General features: G+C 40.0%; 1 protein-coding gene across 1 annotated transcript in view; it reads right to left on the bottom strand.

Annotated features, from left to right (window-relative positions):
• LOC121341148 (SPHK1 interactor, AKAP domain containing) overlaps positions 1-17,951 on the bottom strand; it is a 44,267-nt gene extending 26,316 nt beyond the window's left edge. Inside the window, exons 1-2 of the mRNA XM_041414431.1 lie at positions 17,861-17,951; positions 12,092-12,202 (exon numbers count right to left, since the gene is read on the bottom strand). Of these exons, the coding sequence (XP_041270365.1) occupies positions 12,092-12,202; positions 17,861-17,944 (195 nt within the window). The 5' untranslated portion in view covers positions 17,945-17,951. The remainder of the gene's footprint in view (positions 1-12,091; positions 12,203-17,860) is intronic.
• Positions 17,952-19,109: the final 1,158 nt, after the last annotated feature.

The following is a 19,109-nucleotide window of genomic DNA, read 5'->3' as shown; positions in this document are numbered from 1 at the left end:
AAGAATATAAAATATTTAATGGTTTCTAAACCCAAGCTATTTAACAATGAAACCAAGGTGAAAGACTGGCTCCCTCTAGCCCCAAATTCTGATTGTCTTGGCAGTCTCTGCCCAGGCTGGTTTTGGTAAGTCAAGAAATACAACTGCCTGCAGTCTCCAAAGCCAAACAGCTGAATTATTTAATCCTATAAGCAACTGAAGCAAAGGAAATGATGACGATGTTTGATTTACAGAAAAGAGAACATTGTACATTAGTAATGTACAATGGTACATTACTAAATGAATACTCAGATTGCTGGGACAGTTGAGTATTTGCTTAATGTTTTCTTTAACACACCTAGTTACTTTTATTTGGTACACCATTGCTCTAAACTACTATAAAAATCAATTATTTTTCTCAAAGACATTTGTATGACATATAGAAGCACAAAACGAGATTAAAGCGTTATAAGTACTTAAATCCATCCTGCTTATCTGTGCACAGCAATCCGTTCTGTGGTGCTCTACAGGATTTTGCACTACTTGAGAAAGATGAGGAAGTCAGTGTGGCTAAGCCTAATTAAAAAATGCAAATGATTTTGCTAAACAAAGATGTCAAATGAAAATACTCCACAGCAGTGACTGTGAGATTGACTGGACTCAAATTCCGCCTGCTCCGGGTCTCTGGGCTGTCAGGATGAGCAGGTATTACCAAGGTGTAAGTGGAGCTATCAGGGGATAGAAAGAGGCAATTGTGCATTACACAGCTAGATACAGGCTGTCAGATCAGCAGCTGAACTCCAGTTTCTGGAACAGTCTATTTGGTTTTGAGTTTTTAAACCGAGCTAGTTCTTTCTTGCCTCCACTACTCTAATTATACTTATCACTTCATTATAATACACAGTATGTTCTCCCCCCCCACCTTTTTAAGTAAAATGTTAGTGTGCCTAATAGTTCAGACCATGTATGCCATTTTTGCTCTGTTTTTTGCACAGTGTCTGCTGTATTTTGCAGTAGGTGCTTTTTGTTCTGGATGACATTGGAGGAAGAAGAAATGGGGAGGTGGCACTTTGCAGGACAGCAGGGAAAACCAGCAGCTCCATGGTTGTCACACCTTATGAAACTCTTCCTGATAAATCTCTTCTCAAAGCTTTCTGTGAAGGGATTTCAGGACTGTATCCAGTAGATGAGAAACTGTTGTCTCTAAATGAAAACCAGGCCCTGTGTCTTCTCTGATTAAAAAATTCTTTACTAAAAGCAGATCATTCTGTGAGTTCTCTGCTTTTCAGAGGATGGAGTGAGAAGAAAGGAAGCATGTAGGTCTGATGATAGCTTTTGATTGAGCTCAGTCGTTTGATAAATTTGCACCATTATACACCATAAGAAATTAGGACTGTAAAATCTAACTGCTCTGGATAATTACCTCAGCTCTTCCTTTTCTTCACCAGGCCCATCCTGGCCCCAGTCCTTCTTCTTCTTTTGTGAGGCTTCCTGCCTCACAAAATTACATTTTTAAACCAAGACCATCGTGTTCTCTCCCCTTGAAAAGGATTGTTTCACCCTTCCATTAAGAGAATTTACCTTCAGCATACAAAATATCCAGCTACTGCTGACCACTGTTACAAGCAACAGAAATTACAGCTTTGGGATGGATACAGTTTGGTGACAGTGATGGTTTCTGTCATTTTTAACCAAACCTTTTGGGACTGACCCCTGTTTCTGCTGCAGCAGACGTGCACAGCACCTGTCTGCTCATGCATGCTCTACAAGTTGCAGGGCAGCTCTGCCCCAGCTGTTAGACAGGTTATAAATAGGTAGAGCTCTGAGGCAGCAAGATTACTTGAAAAAGAAGGAATGGTACAGGTTCTTGTGCTTATGAATCAGCCTGGAAAACAGCTGGCTGTCTGACTGCTGAGATTAGAAAAGTCTGCTTATCGATGTATTAGCATCTGAAGGTTAACTTTTCAGCATGCTGACATGTAAGCTCTGCCACTTTCCTCTCAGCAGACTTTATTAAAGTGTCGCTCTCTCTGGTTTTTCTGTGGTATAAGGAAGGTTTGAGTTCACACCCTTACAATTTCTCAGTTTCATCTGTATTCATGAAACCTGTAGGAACTCTGGCTCTGGAACCTCGGGCCCATTGTCAAATTAGACAGATATCATCCAGCGAGCTCAAAAGTGACTATTTCACTTGAGCCCGAAATTATTTCTGTTGGTAAACGGGCAATCAGAAACTCTAATCATGCATTTTTACTGAGGCTGTAATCCTAGGTGTTCTCTTGATTCTTTAAAAAAACTTAAAACTAAATTAAATATAATTAAACTAGTTTGTCAGATTATTTTTATTCACACAAACCCACAGCTGCTTTGGGAGAATGTTTTGCCTAATCACATGTATTTTTGACAGGTTTAGGTGATTCCCCAGTTGAGATCTGTTTTACTGAGTTCCCGAATCCAGCATGAAATAGTAAAGCTAAATAATTTCCTTTCACAGAGTTCTTCAAGCACTTTGAGGGAACTAAAAAAAAACAAAAAGGGTGCAGCGTGGATGTGTAGCTTTGGAAGGACTAAGCTTAATCAAATACATGGTCCAAGGACAAAATGGGGAAATTCTTTAAACTTTCACAGTAAATAAAGTGATTTTAACTGGGAAAATTAATTTTGGTGGATTTGATACTAATTTTTCCCACCCACATTTGCATACTGTCAGTTAAAAAGAGCATGGAATATCTCAATTAAACATCTGCTGCAATCTGGAGGAGGTGGCCATAACATTGGAATTATTGAATCCATCCCAAATGCCTGAGCGTCAGGCAGAAGTACCTGTACTTCTGCACACTCATCCATTCTCACAAGCTCTGCATTCCCAGAGCCAGATCATAGAGCTACTGTAATCACAGATGTTTTTCTACTAAATTACATAGCAGCTGACAGAAATGAAGATCTGTCCATGAGTCAGTCGGATTATTAACTTTATCGTTACCATTTTAGGCTCTGCAATTAAAAAAAAAATAGTTGTTTGTGCTATACACTTAATTGCATACACAGTTGGAGAAAAAAATACCTGAATAACATTTCTGAGGGGTTTAGAGCAAACCCCTGAAATACAACAATAATCTTACAGCTTTTAATTTATCTGAATAGGGAATCAGAAAGGTATTCTGGTCTGAACTTCCTTTCCTAGACAAGCTTCTAGCAGGGAAACATCTGCCTTCTTCCTGGTCATCTTAAATCTGCAGGTCTAGACTCATACTACAGAAAGGAGAACTACAATGATGATTAAAGGCTGGGCTTCAGCAGTTCCCAGTCTCTTTGCAGAAGACCAAAGAGATGAGAAGTCTTGGCATCTACTTGAGGATTTAACTGGATCTTTTTGGAAAAGGAGCTGGAAATCTCAGCCTGTGCTGGGTTCCTGCAGTACTATAAGGAGTGGTGTTTGTGGTCATTTCAGTGACACTGAAATGTGTGGTGACTTCTGTTTGTTCTCACACTTACAGATGTTGCATGGCAGCTGCAGTGCATCTTTCAGTTCACAGGGCACATGGACACACCCTTTGTCTATACAAGGTCCTGACAGCAGCTCTCTGAACACCCCTGGCAAAACACTCAGCTGCAGTCAGGTGCAACCCACAGTGGAAGCTAAGGTTCATGCTGAGAGGACAAAGCTGTGCGGAAGAACATCCACCCTAGTATGTTCTTCAAGTTCTCACACTGTGTCTGTGTTTATCTGTGTGACAAACAACTGCTCATTTCACTCAGGAGGAGCTCTGCTGCCACGGCCAGCAGCAGCCTCAGCTGCAGCAGAGCAGTCAGACACCCTGCCTGGGGGCACACAGCTCCTGCACCCACTCAGGCACACACAGGTTTCTCAGCTATTTAAATATATAACTGCAGTCACTCACAGACACTAATGAAGAGGAAGTGAGGATTATCTGAAGCAGGAACGTGCACGTGGCTTTCTTTTGCATATGGTTTCATAATGCCCAACGTGTCATCTTCATTCATCTTCCTTCTGCTTTTATAGTAGGCTTTAAAATGCCTTCATGCAGAGCAGTGAGGCGTGTGACACTGCCATTATAAAGCATGTAATGGAGAAGACACTTCCCTATAATTTCTGGGAAAGAGAGATCTCAACCATTAACAAACTACTAGCTGAAATGTGTGGGTTTCAGGTAATATTCAGAATGTTCCTTCAGAGTGTTCTCCCACTTTTTTTAATCATTACTATTATTTTGCCTCCTATTACTCCACCTCAGAGTAGTTTTGGGATTTTGTTTCATGCCTTGCTATTAAATTGGTGTGCTGTCTTGGGATGGAAGAATTGGGTAACTTCCAAAAAGTGTCTCCTTTTCCTGAGAAATGAGATAAGATACATACATACAGATAAGTATCTACTGAAGAAATGTATATATAATGTATATAGTATATAGTGCTTTATGGATTGACATATTTTTGGGAAGATCTGTAATATTATAAGAAATAAGGAAACTAAACATTACCAATTGTTGTTTTTCTGTTGCGGGTATTTGTTTTTAGATTACAATTTCCTTTCCTCCACCGAACAAATTCTGGTGACTTGTTTTCACTGCCATTGGCTCTCATCACTTCTTTTTGGGGTCATTAGCAGTTATCACTAATATGCAGAGTGCACATTTTTGGTAGATAGGAGATTGGGAATGGTATAAGAGATGTAGCTTCCCTCCTCCATGCACAGTAAAATCTGACTTTTTATATTTAAATGGTTAAAGAGGATCTTGAATTGGAATATGTCTTATATGAGGTGTTTGAAATAGCCTGATAGTGACTCAGAATTAAAAAAAAAAAAGTTTCTGGAAGACAGAGCTAATCATCTATTAGCATTTGGATGCAATGCTTGTCTCGCATTAATTTCCATGCTTGCCAAAATGATTCTGGCAGAGGAACCAGCTGTGAAATGTAGAAATTAAAATATTAGTTTGGAAGTACTAGATATGCCCTGTAGCTACTTGCAAAAGGATTTGCATGAATGAAAATGTGAGGTAGCACTATTATACAGGAGGGAGAATTTCTGTCCCCCCTTTTCTCCTTGTCCCCCCTGCTTTCTGTGCTGAGCACGATGTCACATCCACGGAACATCCCTTGGGCCAGCTGGGGTCTGCTGTCCCAGCCTGCTGTGCCCCCCAGTGAACTCACTGGTGGGGGCAGTACACAAGCCCTACTCAGGAATAGCAAAGGCATCTCTCCATTCATTCCCTGTGTTCAACAGAAATACAGAAATACAGAGCATAGCCCCACACCAGCCACTGTGAAGAAAATTACCTCCAGCCCAGCACACAGCGGTAATCTCAGTGTATGAAGCAGCTCAGGCTCATCTTCTGTATTACAAATAACTCCAAAGGCTTCATGGCAGGTACCCCTCAGTGGGTACAGCAGTACCTTCCTTATCTCACCAAAGTCAGATCAGGCTACCATCAAAAAATCCATTTGTGTCAAAGTAGGACCATGGCGATCTGCTGACAGTTTCTCTGCCCAAAATTACACAGGATGCAAGGCAGGCTGGGGAAACATCAACTCAAAATGAGGTCTGAGCCTTCCTTCTGTTGTGTGGTCCTTTGCATGATTAGAAAGAGGCAATGTCTATCTCTAGCTGTGAGAGGAGGAAGTCTTTCTCCCATTCTTGCCCTATATTTTCATTGGGATGGTGACAAAAGCCACATTACTCCCTTCAGTTTCCATGTAAAAACCTCTCCTGTGAGCTGCACAACTGCTATCTAACATGACATGAGATTTCCAAGCACACCCCTTGCAGGCCCTAATGGAATGTTTCCAAAAGCAGACAACTCAGTGCATCTCCTGTGAGTCACTCAAATTCACCTGAATAAGGTCCTGATATGACTCTCCCTTGTGTCTCCAGCCGAGCCACAATTCTTTTTCTGGTACACCTTGCATGTTGTCAGAAGGATGTGTTCTGCTGCTCTCCTTCTAGCATTTTGAGCAGTAATGAATTTCAAATTTAGTCCAAATTATTCTTCAAAAGGTGCTTATCTCAAATGACTTGGTGGATTTATGGTTCTTGATATTTTAGAGACTATCCCTATTTTAATGGCTGGACTGCATTAATGAATCTTCTCGAGTTATCTCTTCCTAATCCACTGCTTCAAAACCAGCTGTGAATATTTTCTTCCCATTAAAGCTTATTCCTTTGGGTTTGATGTAATTAATTGCCACTTAAGACTCAGAGAAAATATTCCAATAAATATTTATGCCACATGCACCATCTACTCTCTCCAGTGCCCTGTATACTTAATGTTTAACAAATTTCTGCAAACCTCAGCCTGCAATTCATGTTAGAGGGAGCCTGTGGTTGTAACTACAGCACAGTCGCAGATGTCCACTCTGGAGGTAGCACAAGAATCTCATTTCTTGATAAAGCAGGTCACGGAGGCACTGAGAATATGCCAGAGTGGAATGCTGGAGTGGATACAGCTGCAATGCCACACCTGATCCTCCCAGTGCTTATTTATAGCTTTATCAGAGTAAGGTTAAGCATCTGCTTCTCTTAAGGACAGGCAGAAAACCACTGCAGTGTGAGACTGTCACAGAGAGATATGGAAGAAGATGGCAGATCTAGACAGGAGATTAAAGAGTGTCCCAAGTCTGAAGTTACAGGAAAGAGAAGAAAATCTATTGTCAATCTTTCACACTGAAATTCACGAGGCAGCTTTTGACTGCTGTACGATACATGTGAAAGTGTGGAAATGCAACCCTTTGAGAGCATATTTGAATTCTGTCTTAACATTAGCTCATATGTGAAGATATATTTTTCAGAGCCAAGTATGTACAACAGCAGAAAGTGAAACATATTTTACAGATTATACAAGTAATCTTTGCAGTGGTCTTTTAAGCAAGTGCTCAGTCTGCTTGCACTGTGCTCCATAAGGCAGAGAGCAATTGATGAAGAGGAGGGGTTTTGTTTCCCTGTGCAAGCCAGAGAGGGGCTCTCTGGAAGGTACAAATCCTTACCCCAGCAGCATGAACACCCACACATGCCTGAGAAAGGACTACAACTCAGTGCCACGACTTAGCCTGCCGCTGCTGATTCCTGCGCCTTGTCAGGATGTAATTAAGGTATCGTCAAGCTGAATAGGAAGATGAGATTTAAACCTAAAAATATCTCCAGTAATTATGGTTTAGATCTGGAAAGCAATGGATGGATTTTGATTTCTGAAAGAGACAATGCTATTCCTGAAGATGGTTGAGTTATAGATGAAAGGTAAAATAAACACCCTTGTAATTCCCTGCCTATGACATAGTGCTGAGGTGTGCAAGCAATCTCATGAGGGAGGAAAAAGGTCTTAGTACCTAGGTCTGGTGGTTTTAGGCAGAAAAATAGGGCTTTCCTATGTTTGCTAGCAAATGTAAAACTTCATTCAAACGGAACAAAACAAAGCATCTGTTTCAGCTGTGCACGGTCACTATTCAGGAACACACATGGCTTTGTTTTAAAACAAGCCAACAAACAAAAATCTCCTCCTTTGGGATTCAAGATTGCACTTCTGTATCTGCCTGTGTAAAAAGCCTTGTTGACTACTACTAGCCAGGGAAATAATCCTTCCTTCTGAGCTCCTCTAAGACTACACCAGCACTCTCCAGTGAGGGCGTGCTCTCATTCTTTGGACACTCTGAAGAACATATTGGATACCCTGGTCAGGATGGGCCCTGACTAAGGGATAGAAAATGTCCCTGACACAGTGTCTGCACTATTGTTAGCAAGTTACCTGGCAGTAATCTAGTATCAAAGACTGATAAAAAAAAAAATTAAATCTGTGTATTTTTACATAAACATCCAAAAATATGTAGTGCCATATCTGTAAAAAGGCTTGGGTGAAGAAAAGAATGAAAACCACTCATAATATACTTTATTTCAAGTGAAAGCTGCTGTCCTTTATTTCATCAAAGTACACCTTGCCAAAGATTTTTCCTTTCTGCATATGTTATCATTCATTTTGAATTAATTTGTGGTAGCTGTTTCCTGGATGTTTTTGTTCCATCCCTTGAGTGAGCACTGGCAATATGGTGAGATGATTCAAGGAAGACTTGGCTAGAAAAACTAATTTCTTAATTTCATAGTTACTTTTCTCTCTGAATTGATTTGCTGCACATTTGTGCAAATGCCAGGGCAGTAAATGAGATGAAGCAGGAGCTGGAGGAGGAGGTGAGACCACAGAAGCCCTGATTTGACCAGCTCAAATTAGTGCATAAGAACATCCTTAACCACCTCCTGAAGTTGCTTGAAAGCTTGGTGGCCAAACTGCACAGAAAGTGGTAATGCTGGAATACCTGCTTAGGACAGCAAAGCCATGTGGTTGCAAGGCAAGCAGCCAGTTCTGAAAATCCAGCCACTCTGACAGCAAAATGACATTCCTCACTATCTCAGTGATCAGAGACCCCACAGGCCATGTGATCCACTATCACATCACCTGTTTGCTTTGGTAATGATCTAGTTTCTCTCTCACTTGTCACTCACTAAGATAAGCATTGCTTCCCTTCTTTGCAAAGCTCAAGTTTGTCTCCTAGGCTGGTGTATGTTCTCCTGCACTAAACTAACCAATTTAACTAGCCCTAAACTGTAATTCTTTCTCCTTCTGCGCTGCAGATGGATTAGGGTTTTTCCATGTGGCATAAGCCCACTCAGTGGCTGCTGCTGCCTCCACTGTCCCACTCCCCCAGTCATGCTGTCCTCCACTCTCCTTTGTGCTTCCACCATCACCATCAGACCACTTCCCAAAAAGTGCCAATGCACCGGGCCACAGAAGAGCAGCCAACAACTAGACTAGAGGGTGTTTTACCATGACTGAATGTGACTGAAGTTTGGGCTGCTGTCCTTGTCCTTTCCCTCTGCTCTGACCATGTGGTCCCACTGCTCCCTTGGGCTGGGTCTCACCAATACCCAACCACCTATGGCTGTGCGTACAGCCTGCATTACTTACATCCCTGTATGGAGCATTCTGGAGTGAGCATTTTTGTAGTTACAGAGTAGGAGCACTTGCAAATGGAAAAGCTGCTGGACTATTTCAAGAATGTTTCAAAACCTTTAACACTTTATTGAAACTGTTCTCTCATCCATCTGCCTGCAAATCGAGTTTTTTTCTCAGCTTTAAGGAGATATAAAACAATTTAAAATGAGCCCTTGTCACATCCTGACTCTTTAAAAAGTGTTATCTTGTTATGCTAAAGTAAGAAATGAGCACTGTTTCTTAGTGCTTGTTTTAATTGAAAGGCAGGTATTTTCCACCTTGCGCACTGCCATTTAGGGGTGTAGTTTCTGCTTCTCCAAGATATTTGACAGGAAGCTTGCAGGATTTCTGCCAGTCTGGAAATCCACTATGCCACTATGACACAAAGGCAGCTTGGGAAGGGGAGGTTCTACCTGCCTGCATCAGTGGTTCTCAAGCACAGCTCTCTGTCAGGCTGTGTGGAGTGGGAATGTCTTTCTCCCGGCCTCTGTGCTGGGACAGGGTGGTCACGCAAAGAGTGATGGGGTGTGATGATTTTGTGGGAAGATCATTGGAGCCTGGGTCCATTTTGAGGATTATTTATTTTTTCAGTGCAAATATAATTTCTAATGCCTTTTTGCTGGCCGAGCATGAAAGGCCAGAGAATATCTTGAAAATTCACTTATAAGCATCTTGAGCCAAATGAATGCCAAATATCTTGAGAACTATACCAGCTTTTTTTTTTCCCTCATTTAGTTTTGTATCCTGCTCTTTTCTAAAGAATAGTTTAATGACTATGTTCATGAAGAATTCCTAAAAGAAAATTAAGATACATCTTTAGCAGTGTGGCAGTACCACCTTAAACATGGAGACGCTGTAAAAGCATTGCAAAGAAAAGTGTTAAATCTTAGCAACTGCTAAGATAAAGTTATAATTGACATTTCTGTGTGCAAGAAGAAGAGACTGTGCTTTAGGAGGGTCCAATGCTAGAAGAGATCTATAAGTCATCTAATTAAGTGAGAATTTAGATTTCTTAACTTGTACTAACATAAGCCAACCACAAATATTCAGCACTGGCAATTAATCTAGATCTAGATCTTTGGAGAGAAATTAGGGACAAAGTATCTATCAGCTTTTTCTTTTCCAATAAGAAAAGCATGTCCATGCTTCATAAAAGCACATCCAAAGCAGGGCACATTTGTTAGAGGTCCAGAGAAAGAAAGCTGGCAACAGTGGAGTAAGCAAAACTATCTATTTTTATGCGAAATTGCTTTTATTTTATGAGGTCACTCCACGGGGTAAGAAGAATGTCACATTACAGAAATTTTAGCTGCATTTATAAATCACTATGTGGATGATTATGTCTCACAAGTTCATGTGTTTTATTCTATTAGGTGGATTTTGATCAAGTTCTCATTCAGTTGAAACAAGCAAACAAGACATCCATAATTAAACTACTTTCAAAATACTACCTGATTATATTAACAGGAAACTATGTATCCTAATCTCAGTGGTAAACTGCTGCTAAACAGTACCATTGTTAATTGAAGTAAGGTTAATGAAATGTTTACCAATTAGACAAATATCCTCCAAAGAGAAAAAAAAAACCCACTTATATTATTAGTGTAGAGGAAAAAGCTCTTTAAGGTAGTTTAACCTTTTAAAGCAGATAGCATGGCAAAATCCGACAATGTTGCCTGAAATAAGGAGAGTAGCATGGCATAATCTTTCTGTAACAACTTATCTTTGCTTGGTATGTCCAGCCTATCAGAGATAAATATAATGTCCTCTAAGATTTTTTGAAAAATTAAGAAAAAGTCAAAGCTCAACAGGTAAAAAAGCAAGCCAGAATTAATTCTTATACTATTATTTGAGGTAGTAATTTCCTCCGAGAAAATAAGCTGAATTTTTAGGACATTAAATACTAAATAGTAAAATTAAGTCCCTGTAGTCAATATGTTTTGCATTAAAAATAAACCCTTCCTGTATGAAAAAACGAGGATAGCACTGGTTATCTGCCTGAGGAACCTGCTCAGGTTAAGAATGCCTTCGGGTTCTCACCTTGTAAGGTTGCTCACTCGCACACTGGGACTAAGTTGTGTATTTTGCTCACTCTCTCTTGTGGAAGCTGATAGAGCAGTGCTGGGTATGACTGAATTAAGCCCAATAACCTCTGGCCATATTCCTCAGTTTCACGGCTGCAGTGACACTGCAGTGTCCCTCCTGCTGCTCTCAGGCACTCTGTGCCACCCCGCGCAGGACACGAAGGTTCCATGGATGGAGATTCAGTGTCCTGGGAGCAGCAGTCAGGTTCATCAGCTGGAGCTGGCTGTCCATGAGGGAATCCCAGCAGGCTCCATGAGAGCCCTCAGCTGGTCTTTACGTTGTGTGCAGCACAAGAAGCACTGGAAACCTTTTACCTGAGATAAAGCTGATCTTTCCCAAAGTCCTTCTCTGCTCACTGAGACCAGGGAATAGCATTCAAATAGGATTCTGAGGAAAGATCTGCTCTTCTGAGTCCTCCATCACGTAAAAAACTATTAAAAACATAGCCATGTATTTCCATCCAGTTTCATGTTTCATGTAGATAGTTTATAAAGCAGCATAACTACTATTTCTTCATGCACATTGTTAAACAAAAGCTGATCTTAATTGCATTATAACCCATAATAATGAGATTGAAATTTAATTTCAAGTGCAAAATAATTCCGTATGAGCTCTTCAGCAGCTTCCTTTCATCTAATATGGAAAGAGTTTTTTCTCTTTAATTGTGTCTCTCTGCCTTCAGGAACATTGAGCAGCCTTTTAAACATCTGCTCTTTCCAACCTGCCACTTAACAAGTTATGGTTTGGAATAATTTTCTCCTTGGCTCATTTTTCTCTCTTGTGAGTTGCAGATTATGAACATAAAAAAATAAAATACAGAGAGCCACCAAAGTCTGAAAGCCAAATATGGAGAAACCTCTGCAGCAGTCTTTATTAATGTGCTCTGTATAGAAATCTGTATTTTTAGTTTGTGTATTTGCTTTTAAAAGAAAGCTGCAAATTACAGACTTTTTTTGGTTTAACATGTACTGCTGTCAGCTCCACACCCCATCCAAATAACTCTCAAGGAGGAGATGGCAGTGAGTACTTACTGAGGCACAGTTGCTTTCTGACTTGTCTTCTAGAAAGCCAATTTGGCATGGTGTCCTCTGATTCTGCAGCCAGTAGTCTGTTGATTCTAGCAGACTGTTACTGCAGAGAATCTGTTAAAATAGTTAAAAATAGTTAAAATAATTACAAATTATTCTGAGCCCTATTGTGCTTTGGGGGCTGGAACCCTATTGTTGTAACTCAATGGAAATTTTGTTGACAGAATTGGGGGAAGTGGGTTGGGTGGAAAAAGATGGACAAGACAGACCTGTTTGCTTTGGACCCGCTCAGTTACTGCACCTTTAGTCAAACCACTTATACATCCCCTGAAGTATAAACCTATTTTCTTCCAGAACTGAGAGTCCTTAGAGACAGACACTTGAAGGAAATGCCCAAACCCAGTATTTTTATTGAAAAATATTGCTATTAGTTTTGTTCTGCATTAAAGTGATAAACAGACATATTAGGAAAACTAATTACCCAATTACACCAGAGAACACCAACGTGCAGCCTTTACGACTGACTGTATCTCCCTCCACAGTAGATCAGTACTACTCATTCTGCCAGCAGCCTCATTTCTGGGACTTCCAAGGCTCCAAACTCCTTCTTAAACAAGTTTTTCGGTTTTCTGAGAAGCTGAAGTATTTTGGACCTTCTGTAATAAGTCCTGTGGTCAGTCAGCACCCTGAGACCAAAACTTTGTGTTTAATCTCTGTGTTGACTCAGCCCTACAGCTTGTGCCACAGCTCCACTCAAACAAAACCAAAATGGGGCTACAGAGATCTGTAGACTTTAAAGAGGCAAAGCCAGTTTGAAAATCTGACGCTTAGATTAAACTGAATTCTTTACTTTCTGCCTCTGTACTAATATTCTACCATGAAAAAGAGGGACCATTAGTATCTTTAAAATAGCTAGGGAACAGCAGGAAAAGAATTGCTGCACCATTGGTGCTCCTTACAGAACATTTCCTATAGCTTATCATCTTCCCTAGGCAGCAACATTAAGAGGTATGTTTGTGAAATAGATGTATATTTTATTTGTACTTCTTGCAATTCTTGTATTACATGGAAATAGCCTGTACTCTGATTTTTGGACTTTTAATAATTATATTTAAAAAACAGAAATTTGTTGTTATAGCTAGGGAAAGAAAATCTATCTACAGTACTTTCCTTTACCTGACTGCATGTTTTGTATTGACACACATTTGTCCCACTTCAAGAACACTTGATCTCTAAGCCTAGATCTCTTCCTTAAGAAAAGAAGTGAGAATAACTTGTGACTCCTCATTTCTCAGGGCAGAGGAATGACTGTGGAAAGCTCATCTGGCCAGCTGACACAGTTTTCTAATACTTGGGGGCATCCAGAAGCAAGCTTATTACCACCCACAGACTAACTCCCACTCTAATTTTTATCTTTCTGGTAGAAAGTCGGTTGCACAGTTAATATTTCACTCCCTGTATCATACTTATATTGATTTCTGAATAAAAGTCAGCAGGAGAGGGACGAGGAGGTAATGGGGAACATCCCAGGCCCTGAGCTTGGCTTCAGTGCCTTTTTCGGTGCCCTCCATGGAGACTTTCCACCTTTGTGGTTGTTTCTCAGTACACCAGCCCTGCTATGGGTTTTCTTCCAAAGGGCTTTAAAATACAAATTTAGGGGTCACAAAATACTGAGGGGAAGTGCTGTGCCCAAAGACTTTCTTCTGAGAATGCCAAAAGCTCATGAATGTTTCACCAGCCTCTTCTTGGGGGCTGCCAGCTAATCTTCTTTACCAGTGCAATGACTCTGCACTCAATAAATTTTATAACCTCCCATCGCAGTGCAAAAAGATTCCTGCCATCACAACTAACTTCAAGACTAGATAGGGAAAATAATACACTCCATATCCCAAAGAAACAATTTCCTGTTAGTGTAATCAACTGTTGTGTGGGGGTTTTTTTGTTTTGTTGGTTTTTTTTTTTTTTTTTTAGGAAATCTTGAAGCATTATGAACTGGTTGGTAAAATCTAGAATTAAGCATTCTTTTCCTCTTTCTGAAAAATTACCATTCTCCGAGGCTTTGTGAAGACAACATAGAATTGAACATATACAAAAATACACATAAACATATATATATATATATATGATTTCAGATTTAATTAGATTCTAGAGATCCTCGAGGGCTGAGGTTCTAATAGCCTGTTAAAACATAATTTTTCATACACAGGAAATTTTTTTTAAGCTCAAACAGCTTTTCCTGTAACAAGCAATCTTGTTTAATTTCCTTAAAGATCACAGTGAATTTTTCTTCAGCCTTAATCACTTTAGATCTTTCTTTCCCAAAACTCAGACAGTTTCTGAGAAACTGTGATAGGCAGAAATTTATCATGCCAAAACAAGCTGCAGATATCCTTGGTGCTGCTCATCTTTGTCTCAGAAGGACTTGGTGTGCATTTCAGAGCAGCTCAACCATAGCAGATGTACATTGTACATGACAAAATCATGAAATGAGCTGGGCAATCCACACTTCACACACTTTGTCTCCTGTGAGATGTTAAACGGCCCTTGGTAGCTTTAATTTTCTGTCAGAGATTTTTTTTTTTTTTATCAGGAAGCAAATACTGGTAAAGGCAAATGTTTTGTTCTGGTCAGGTCAGGTCATGGTTGCCAAGCTTGAGTCACTCCGGGGTGGTTTATGAGTTCCAAGGATTTATATTGCATTTAAATGTTTGTATGCAGCTTTTCATAACAGACTTTGAAGTCACTACATGGAAGTTTTGGATAGCATGTGATTTCCAAGTAACCTCAAGTACAAAAGTTGGCAGAGGTCAGATCTAAGGAACAGAGGCTGGCTCTAAGTAATTTGGAAAGGCTCCATAAACTACTCCTAAAAGACAGCGCTGTGGGGATGGGGGAATGCAGGAACACGTGCCAGAGGTGTTCTGGTCTGGTTTTACACAGGTCTGAGTGGTGCTCAGGAGATGGAGGAGACATTTGAGTCAGGGGTGGCAGGAGTGAGGGGTAAACCTTGGATCAGTTCAAACTCCATCTTATGAAAGACAAATTCTTGCATTAGGAGCATATAGACATGATATGGCTCAGAGCTCTCCCCTTAGCACTTCTGTGGAGGAAGGATAATTTGGGGTGCCTGCAATGCTGGTAACAGGTAGGGTTACACACACTTGCTGTGCAAAAAAGTATCTCTAGAAGCCATGTGAACTTTTGGGCATATTTCTTTGGTAACAGGCAGTCTTATTGTGATCAAAGACACACATATGGTAAGAATAAATGGAATATTTCTTACAGCCTCTTGCTATTGTAAGGCAGTTCTTCCTGTTAAATAGGTTCATGTGTTTAGACAAAGTGGGAGTTTGCACATGCATGATGGGATATTAACACTTTTAAATGAACATATGGAAGTTTTAATAGTAAAATAATATATGACTACAATAATCAAAAGTGTATAAGCTTGAAGGAGTTTATCTAAATTAACATAGGTAGTTAATTAATCAAAAGCAATGTGAGAACTGGTATTCTTTGTATCTCTACCAGCATACTACCACCGCCATTCTCGCATTTAAGCATTTTTTTTCAAAATATACTGAGGTGATCTGTACCAAACGACAAGAAAACGAACCCTCTTCTCTTTCAGCTGTCAGTCTGCGGTCTTGCCCTTTAAGGCAAACAGTATCACTTGCCAAAATTTCATCCTCCTGTCTTGTACTTATCTTCATTCTTATTTAATTAAGACAATTGCAGGGCCAATCCCACTGACACATTGTTAGGATTTTTCCTATCAGCTGAAAACTGAAAGCAGAATTTGATTCATTGACCATACTCATGTGACAGCTGCACACAATATAGGGTTGTATATCTGGTTTGGAGCAGGATCATCACACTCAGAAAATAATTCAGGATGAATCTGCATCATGCACTAAATGTGAAATCAGCAGTAATTCATGGTTCTAAAAAAAAGTTTTCCACTCTCATCTAGAGACTCAGCCGTCAGCATTACTCAGTGTGTTGTGAATCAATGAACTAAATCAGCCTCTAGCAGAGCGTGGATTAGAAAAGTCACTCTTTCCCAGAGGAAAATACTGCATATGAGTTTAGTGTAACAGCTTCCTGCTCCCTGATTTAGATCACAAGACATTAAAATACACTAAATATCTATAACCGAGACAGCATTAAAAAGGCTCTGCTCCACAAATGAAACATCTGCCTCTTCGTGACTGAACATCTTAATTGCTTTGGTTAATTACTACTCATCAAAAAAGATAGGAAAGTGGGACATACAGAATAAAATGAGATATAGAGGAGCACATCTTCTGCATTTGTTTAGGTTGGTCTGTGTAGTAACAGGCTACATCTCATGTGGTTCCTGGCAGGAGCCATTCATGCCAAATATAACTACTCGAACCTGCAAGGCAACTGTTTAAATGGCTCCCTTGCAGCAGGAGCCCACAGCATTTCACTCCACCACCAATTACACATCTAACTTCAAAACCACCTAACACAGGCTGAAGGAGAATTCTTCATCCTTTTCCACACATACACATACACATGCACAAAAGGTAAGCTTCCTCTGACAAAAGTGTAAAGAAGCCAAAAACCTGCTGGTTTTCAGAAGTATTGTCAGAAGTGAACAACTTCTTTCAGGATGCTGACAGTCATAGAATTGACTTGTTTTACAAGGAACAGCTCAGATTTTATGACTGACAGGTGAAGTAGCTCTCAACTATGTGATACAGGCCACCCTTTAAAAGAGAGTGATACTTATGAAGGTAACCAAGCAGGAGTCTTTTTTGTAAAGGCAGTGGTGGCACTTAGTGTTGTGCCACTGTCCTTCACTCTTATATAAAGTAAACAACTCCGAGATTAAATGAAAATTTAAGATGTTTTCCCACACAGTAGATTTTCTGTCTATATCAGGATTCCAATTACAGTCAGCAGTATTTTTAAAAACTAAGTGTTGTTTTGCAAATGAGTCCTTTGATCAAATGAAATATTGACATTTTATCTTTTAGCCATGTTGGGGTGAGGAAGAAAAGCTCAGTCCCAGCATACACATCTGTCTTGTCGAGTTCTCTTTTCAGCCTTCCTCCTCAGTAGTCTCTGGTAGTGCCCCCTTCCCTCAGACTATACTGCCATAACAAGCTCCTAGGAAGGAGGAATAAAAGGTCTTCACCTTTTATTATCAGCTGTACTGAAATTAGCTACATGCACAAAATGACATTCGACACATCCTAATCACACACACACACACACACACACGTGTCACTTTTTTCCCCCCACATGCTCTAAATTAAATTAATAATAACATATAAGCATGGTTTTAGGAAACAATAACAGCAGTCTACACCACCTCTTGTTGTAGAAACCATTCCAATCAAAGTTTTTTCATGAAGGACCCTCCATTGCATTGACCTGAGAGAAGCAAGGCTCTGTCTGGGTCCCAGAAACTTGTAATTCATTGAGGAGCAGTCCTTTAGGTATTCATCCTATGCATGGCTTTTATTTCATATAGTGAAATGTCAGATAATGAGACAAATTAGAAATTTTCAATGGTAGTTCATCTCCTATATACGTATAATGCATTTTGGGACCAGACAAGTTCAGACCAGGCAGACAAAACTTGCAAGATACCATAACAGAACCACTAAGTTATTTTTCTGTATCAAACTTTTTCTAAGTATCACTTAAATTTTGTATTCCTCACTAAAGCTGAAGGCTAAAAAAGCAAAGCTATATATATACACTGGACTGTGAATATAACATAAACTTAAAAGTTACCTTCTTACATGCTGTGACAGAGCTTCCCAAACTGCTTGCAGAACTGTCTGTGCTGCTGCCTTGGCGCTCTGGGACTTCATGCATCAGTGGAGATTCAAAGTTGCTGAAGAACAAAAAAGAAACAAGCCCCCAAAAACCTTTCCAGTGACTCAGCTACATAAATAACTCAAGTAATACCAAAACACAGGTCAGTAAAGAGATGTAACTTAGAATACTAGATGCTGTCTGTACTCTCCTAGCTGATGTTACTAGTCTATTTATTGCTAATTTTCCCTTTTTGGACTATTCTGACCTACACACTTTGGATATAAAATAGCAGACTGCTGTCTTTTGAAGACTAGAGGAAAGCATAAACTGCCTACAGCCAGACCTGTCTGTCCTGAATGCCACTGTGAAAAGTGGTACTAGCTTGTTTTCGTAAGCAGGCAGCTTGAAGCAGCAAATGAAATACTTGCTGCAATAATTCTGCTTGGTAAACAACAGAAATATCTTGCCTTTTTACCTGCCAGGATGGAAGTAAAGGGGTAGTGATTACAAAGTAAAAAACACAACAAGAGAGGCAGTATTCTGTAATCCAGATGGAACAGCTTGGTACACCGTAGATTTGGGGCTAAGCTAAATCCTGCACATATTCTGTTTTGTGATTCAGTGGTACACAACAAACATGTTTACTTTGGAACTGTGCAGATGTGAAGTACAAAACCATAAAACCAAGTTCCCCCAGCCAAATTATTTGCACACACAGCAAGCACCAACTCTCATACTTTTCTTTTGGAATAGTTCAGGCCAGTCTTCAAAGATCATTTAATAATCACATTGGTCCAAGATTAAAGAGGCTTCTCCTTCTGGTCATGACATGATCACAGTTAAAGGCCACATGTGCTAAAGGACATTTATACAGGAACATACTAGGGCAAAAGTATCCTACATGATCATGTTCTGCTTCCCAGACTGGAGTGCTTTTAATTATTGCAAGTCCCCTGTGAGAATATGTGGAACATGATGTGATGGACCATGAAGAGTGACCAGGTTACCATGGCTCGAGTAATAACCTCTCATTGGTTCCCATGGGATAACAGACTGTCCTGCTATGCCCAAACTAAAGTGCATTTTCCTCAGTCACCTTCACTGGAGTGTAAAGCAGTAGGTTACAAGGAGGCCACTTGCATTTTCTTTTCCTGAAATCCAGAGCCAAGCATGACTGAGGCCACCTTTCCCTCAAAGATTCATGCACCTTTCACCTGATACT

Source organism: Onychostruthus taczanowskii, unplaced genomic scaffold (genome assembly GCF_017590055.1).
Source record: "Onychostruthus taczanowskii isolate IOZ18803 unplaced genomic scaffold, ASM1759005v1 scaffold45, whole genome shotgun sequence".
NCBI lineage: Eukaryota > Metazoa > Chordata > Aves > Passeriformes > Passeridae > Onychostruthus > Onychostruthus taczanowskii.
This window is presented reverse-complemented; position numbering and strand designations above follow the sequence as displayed.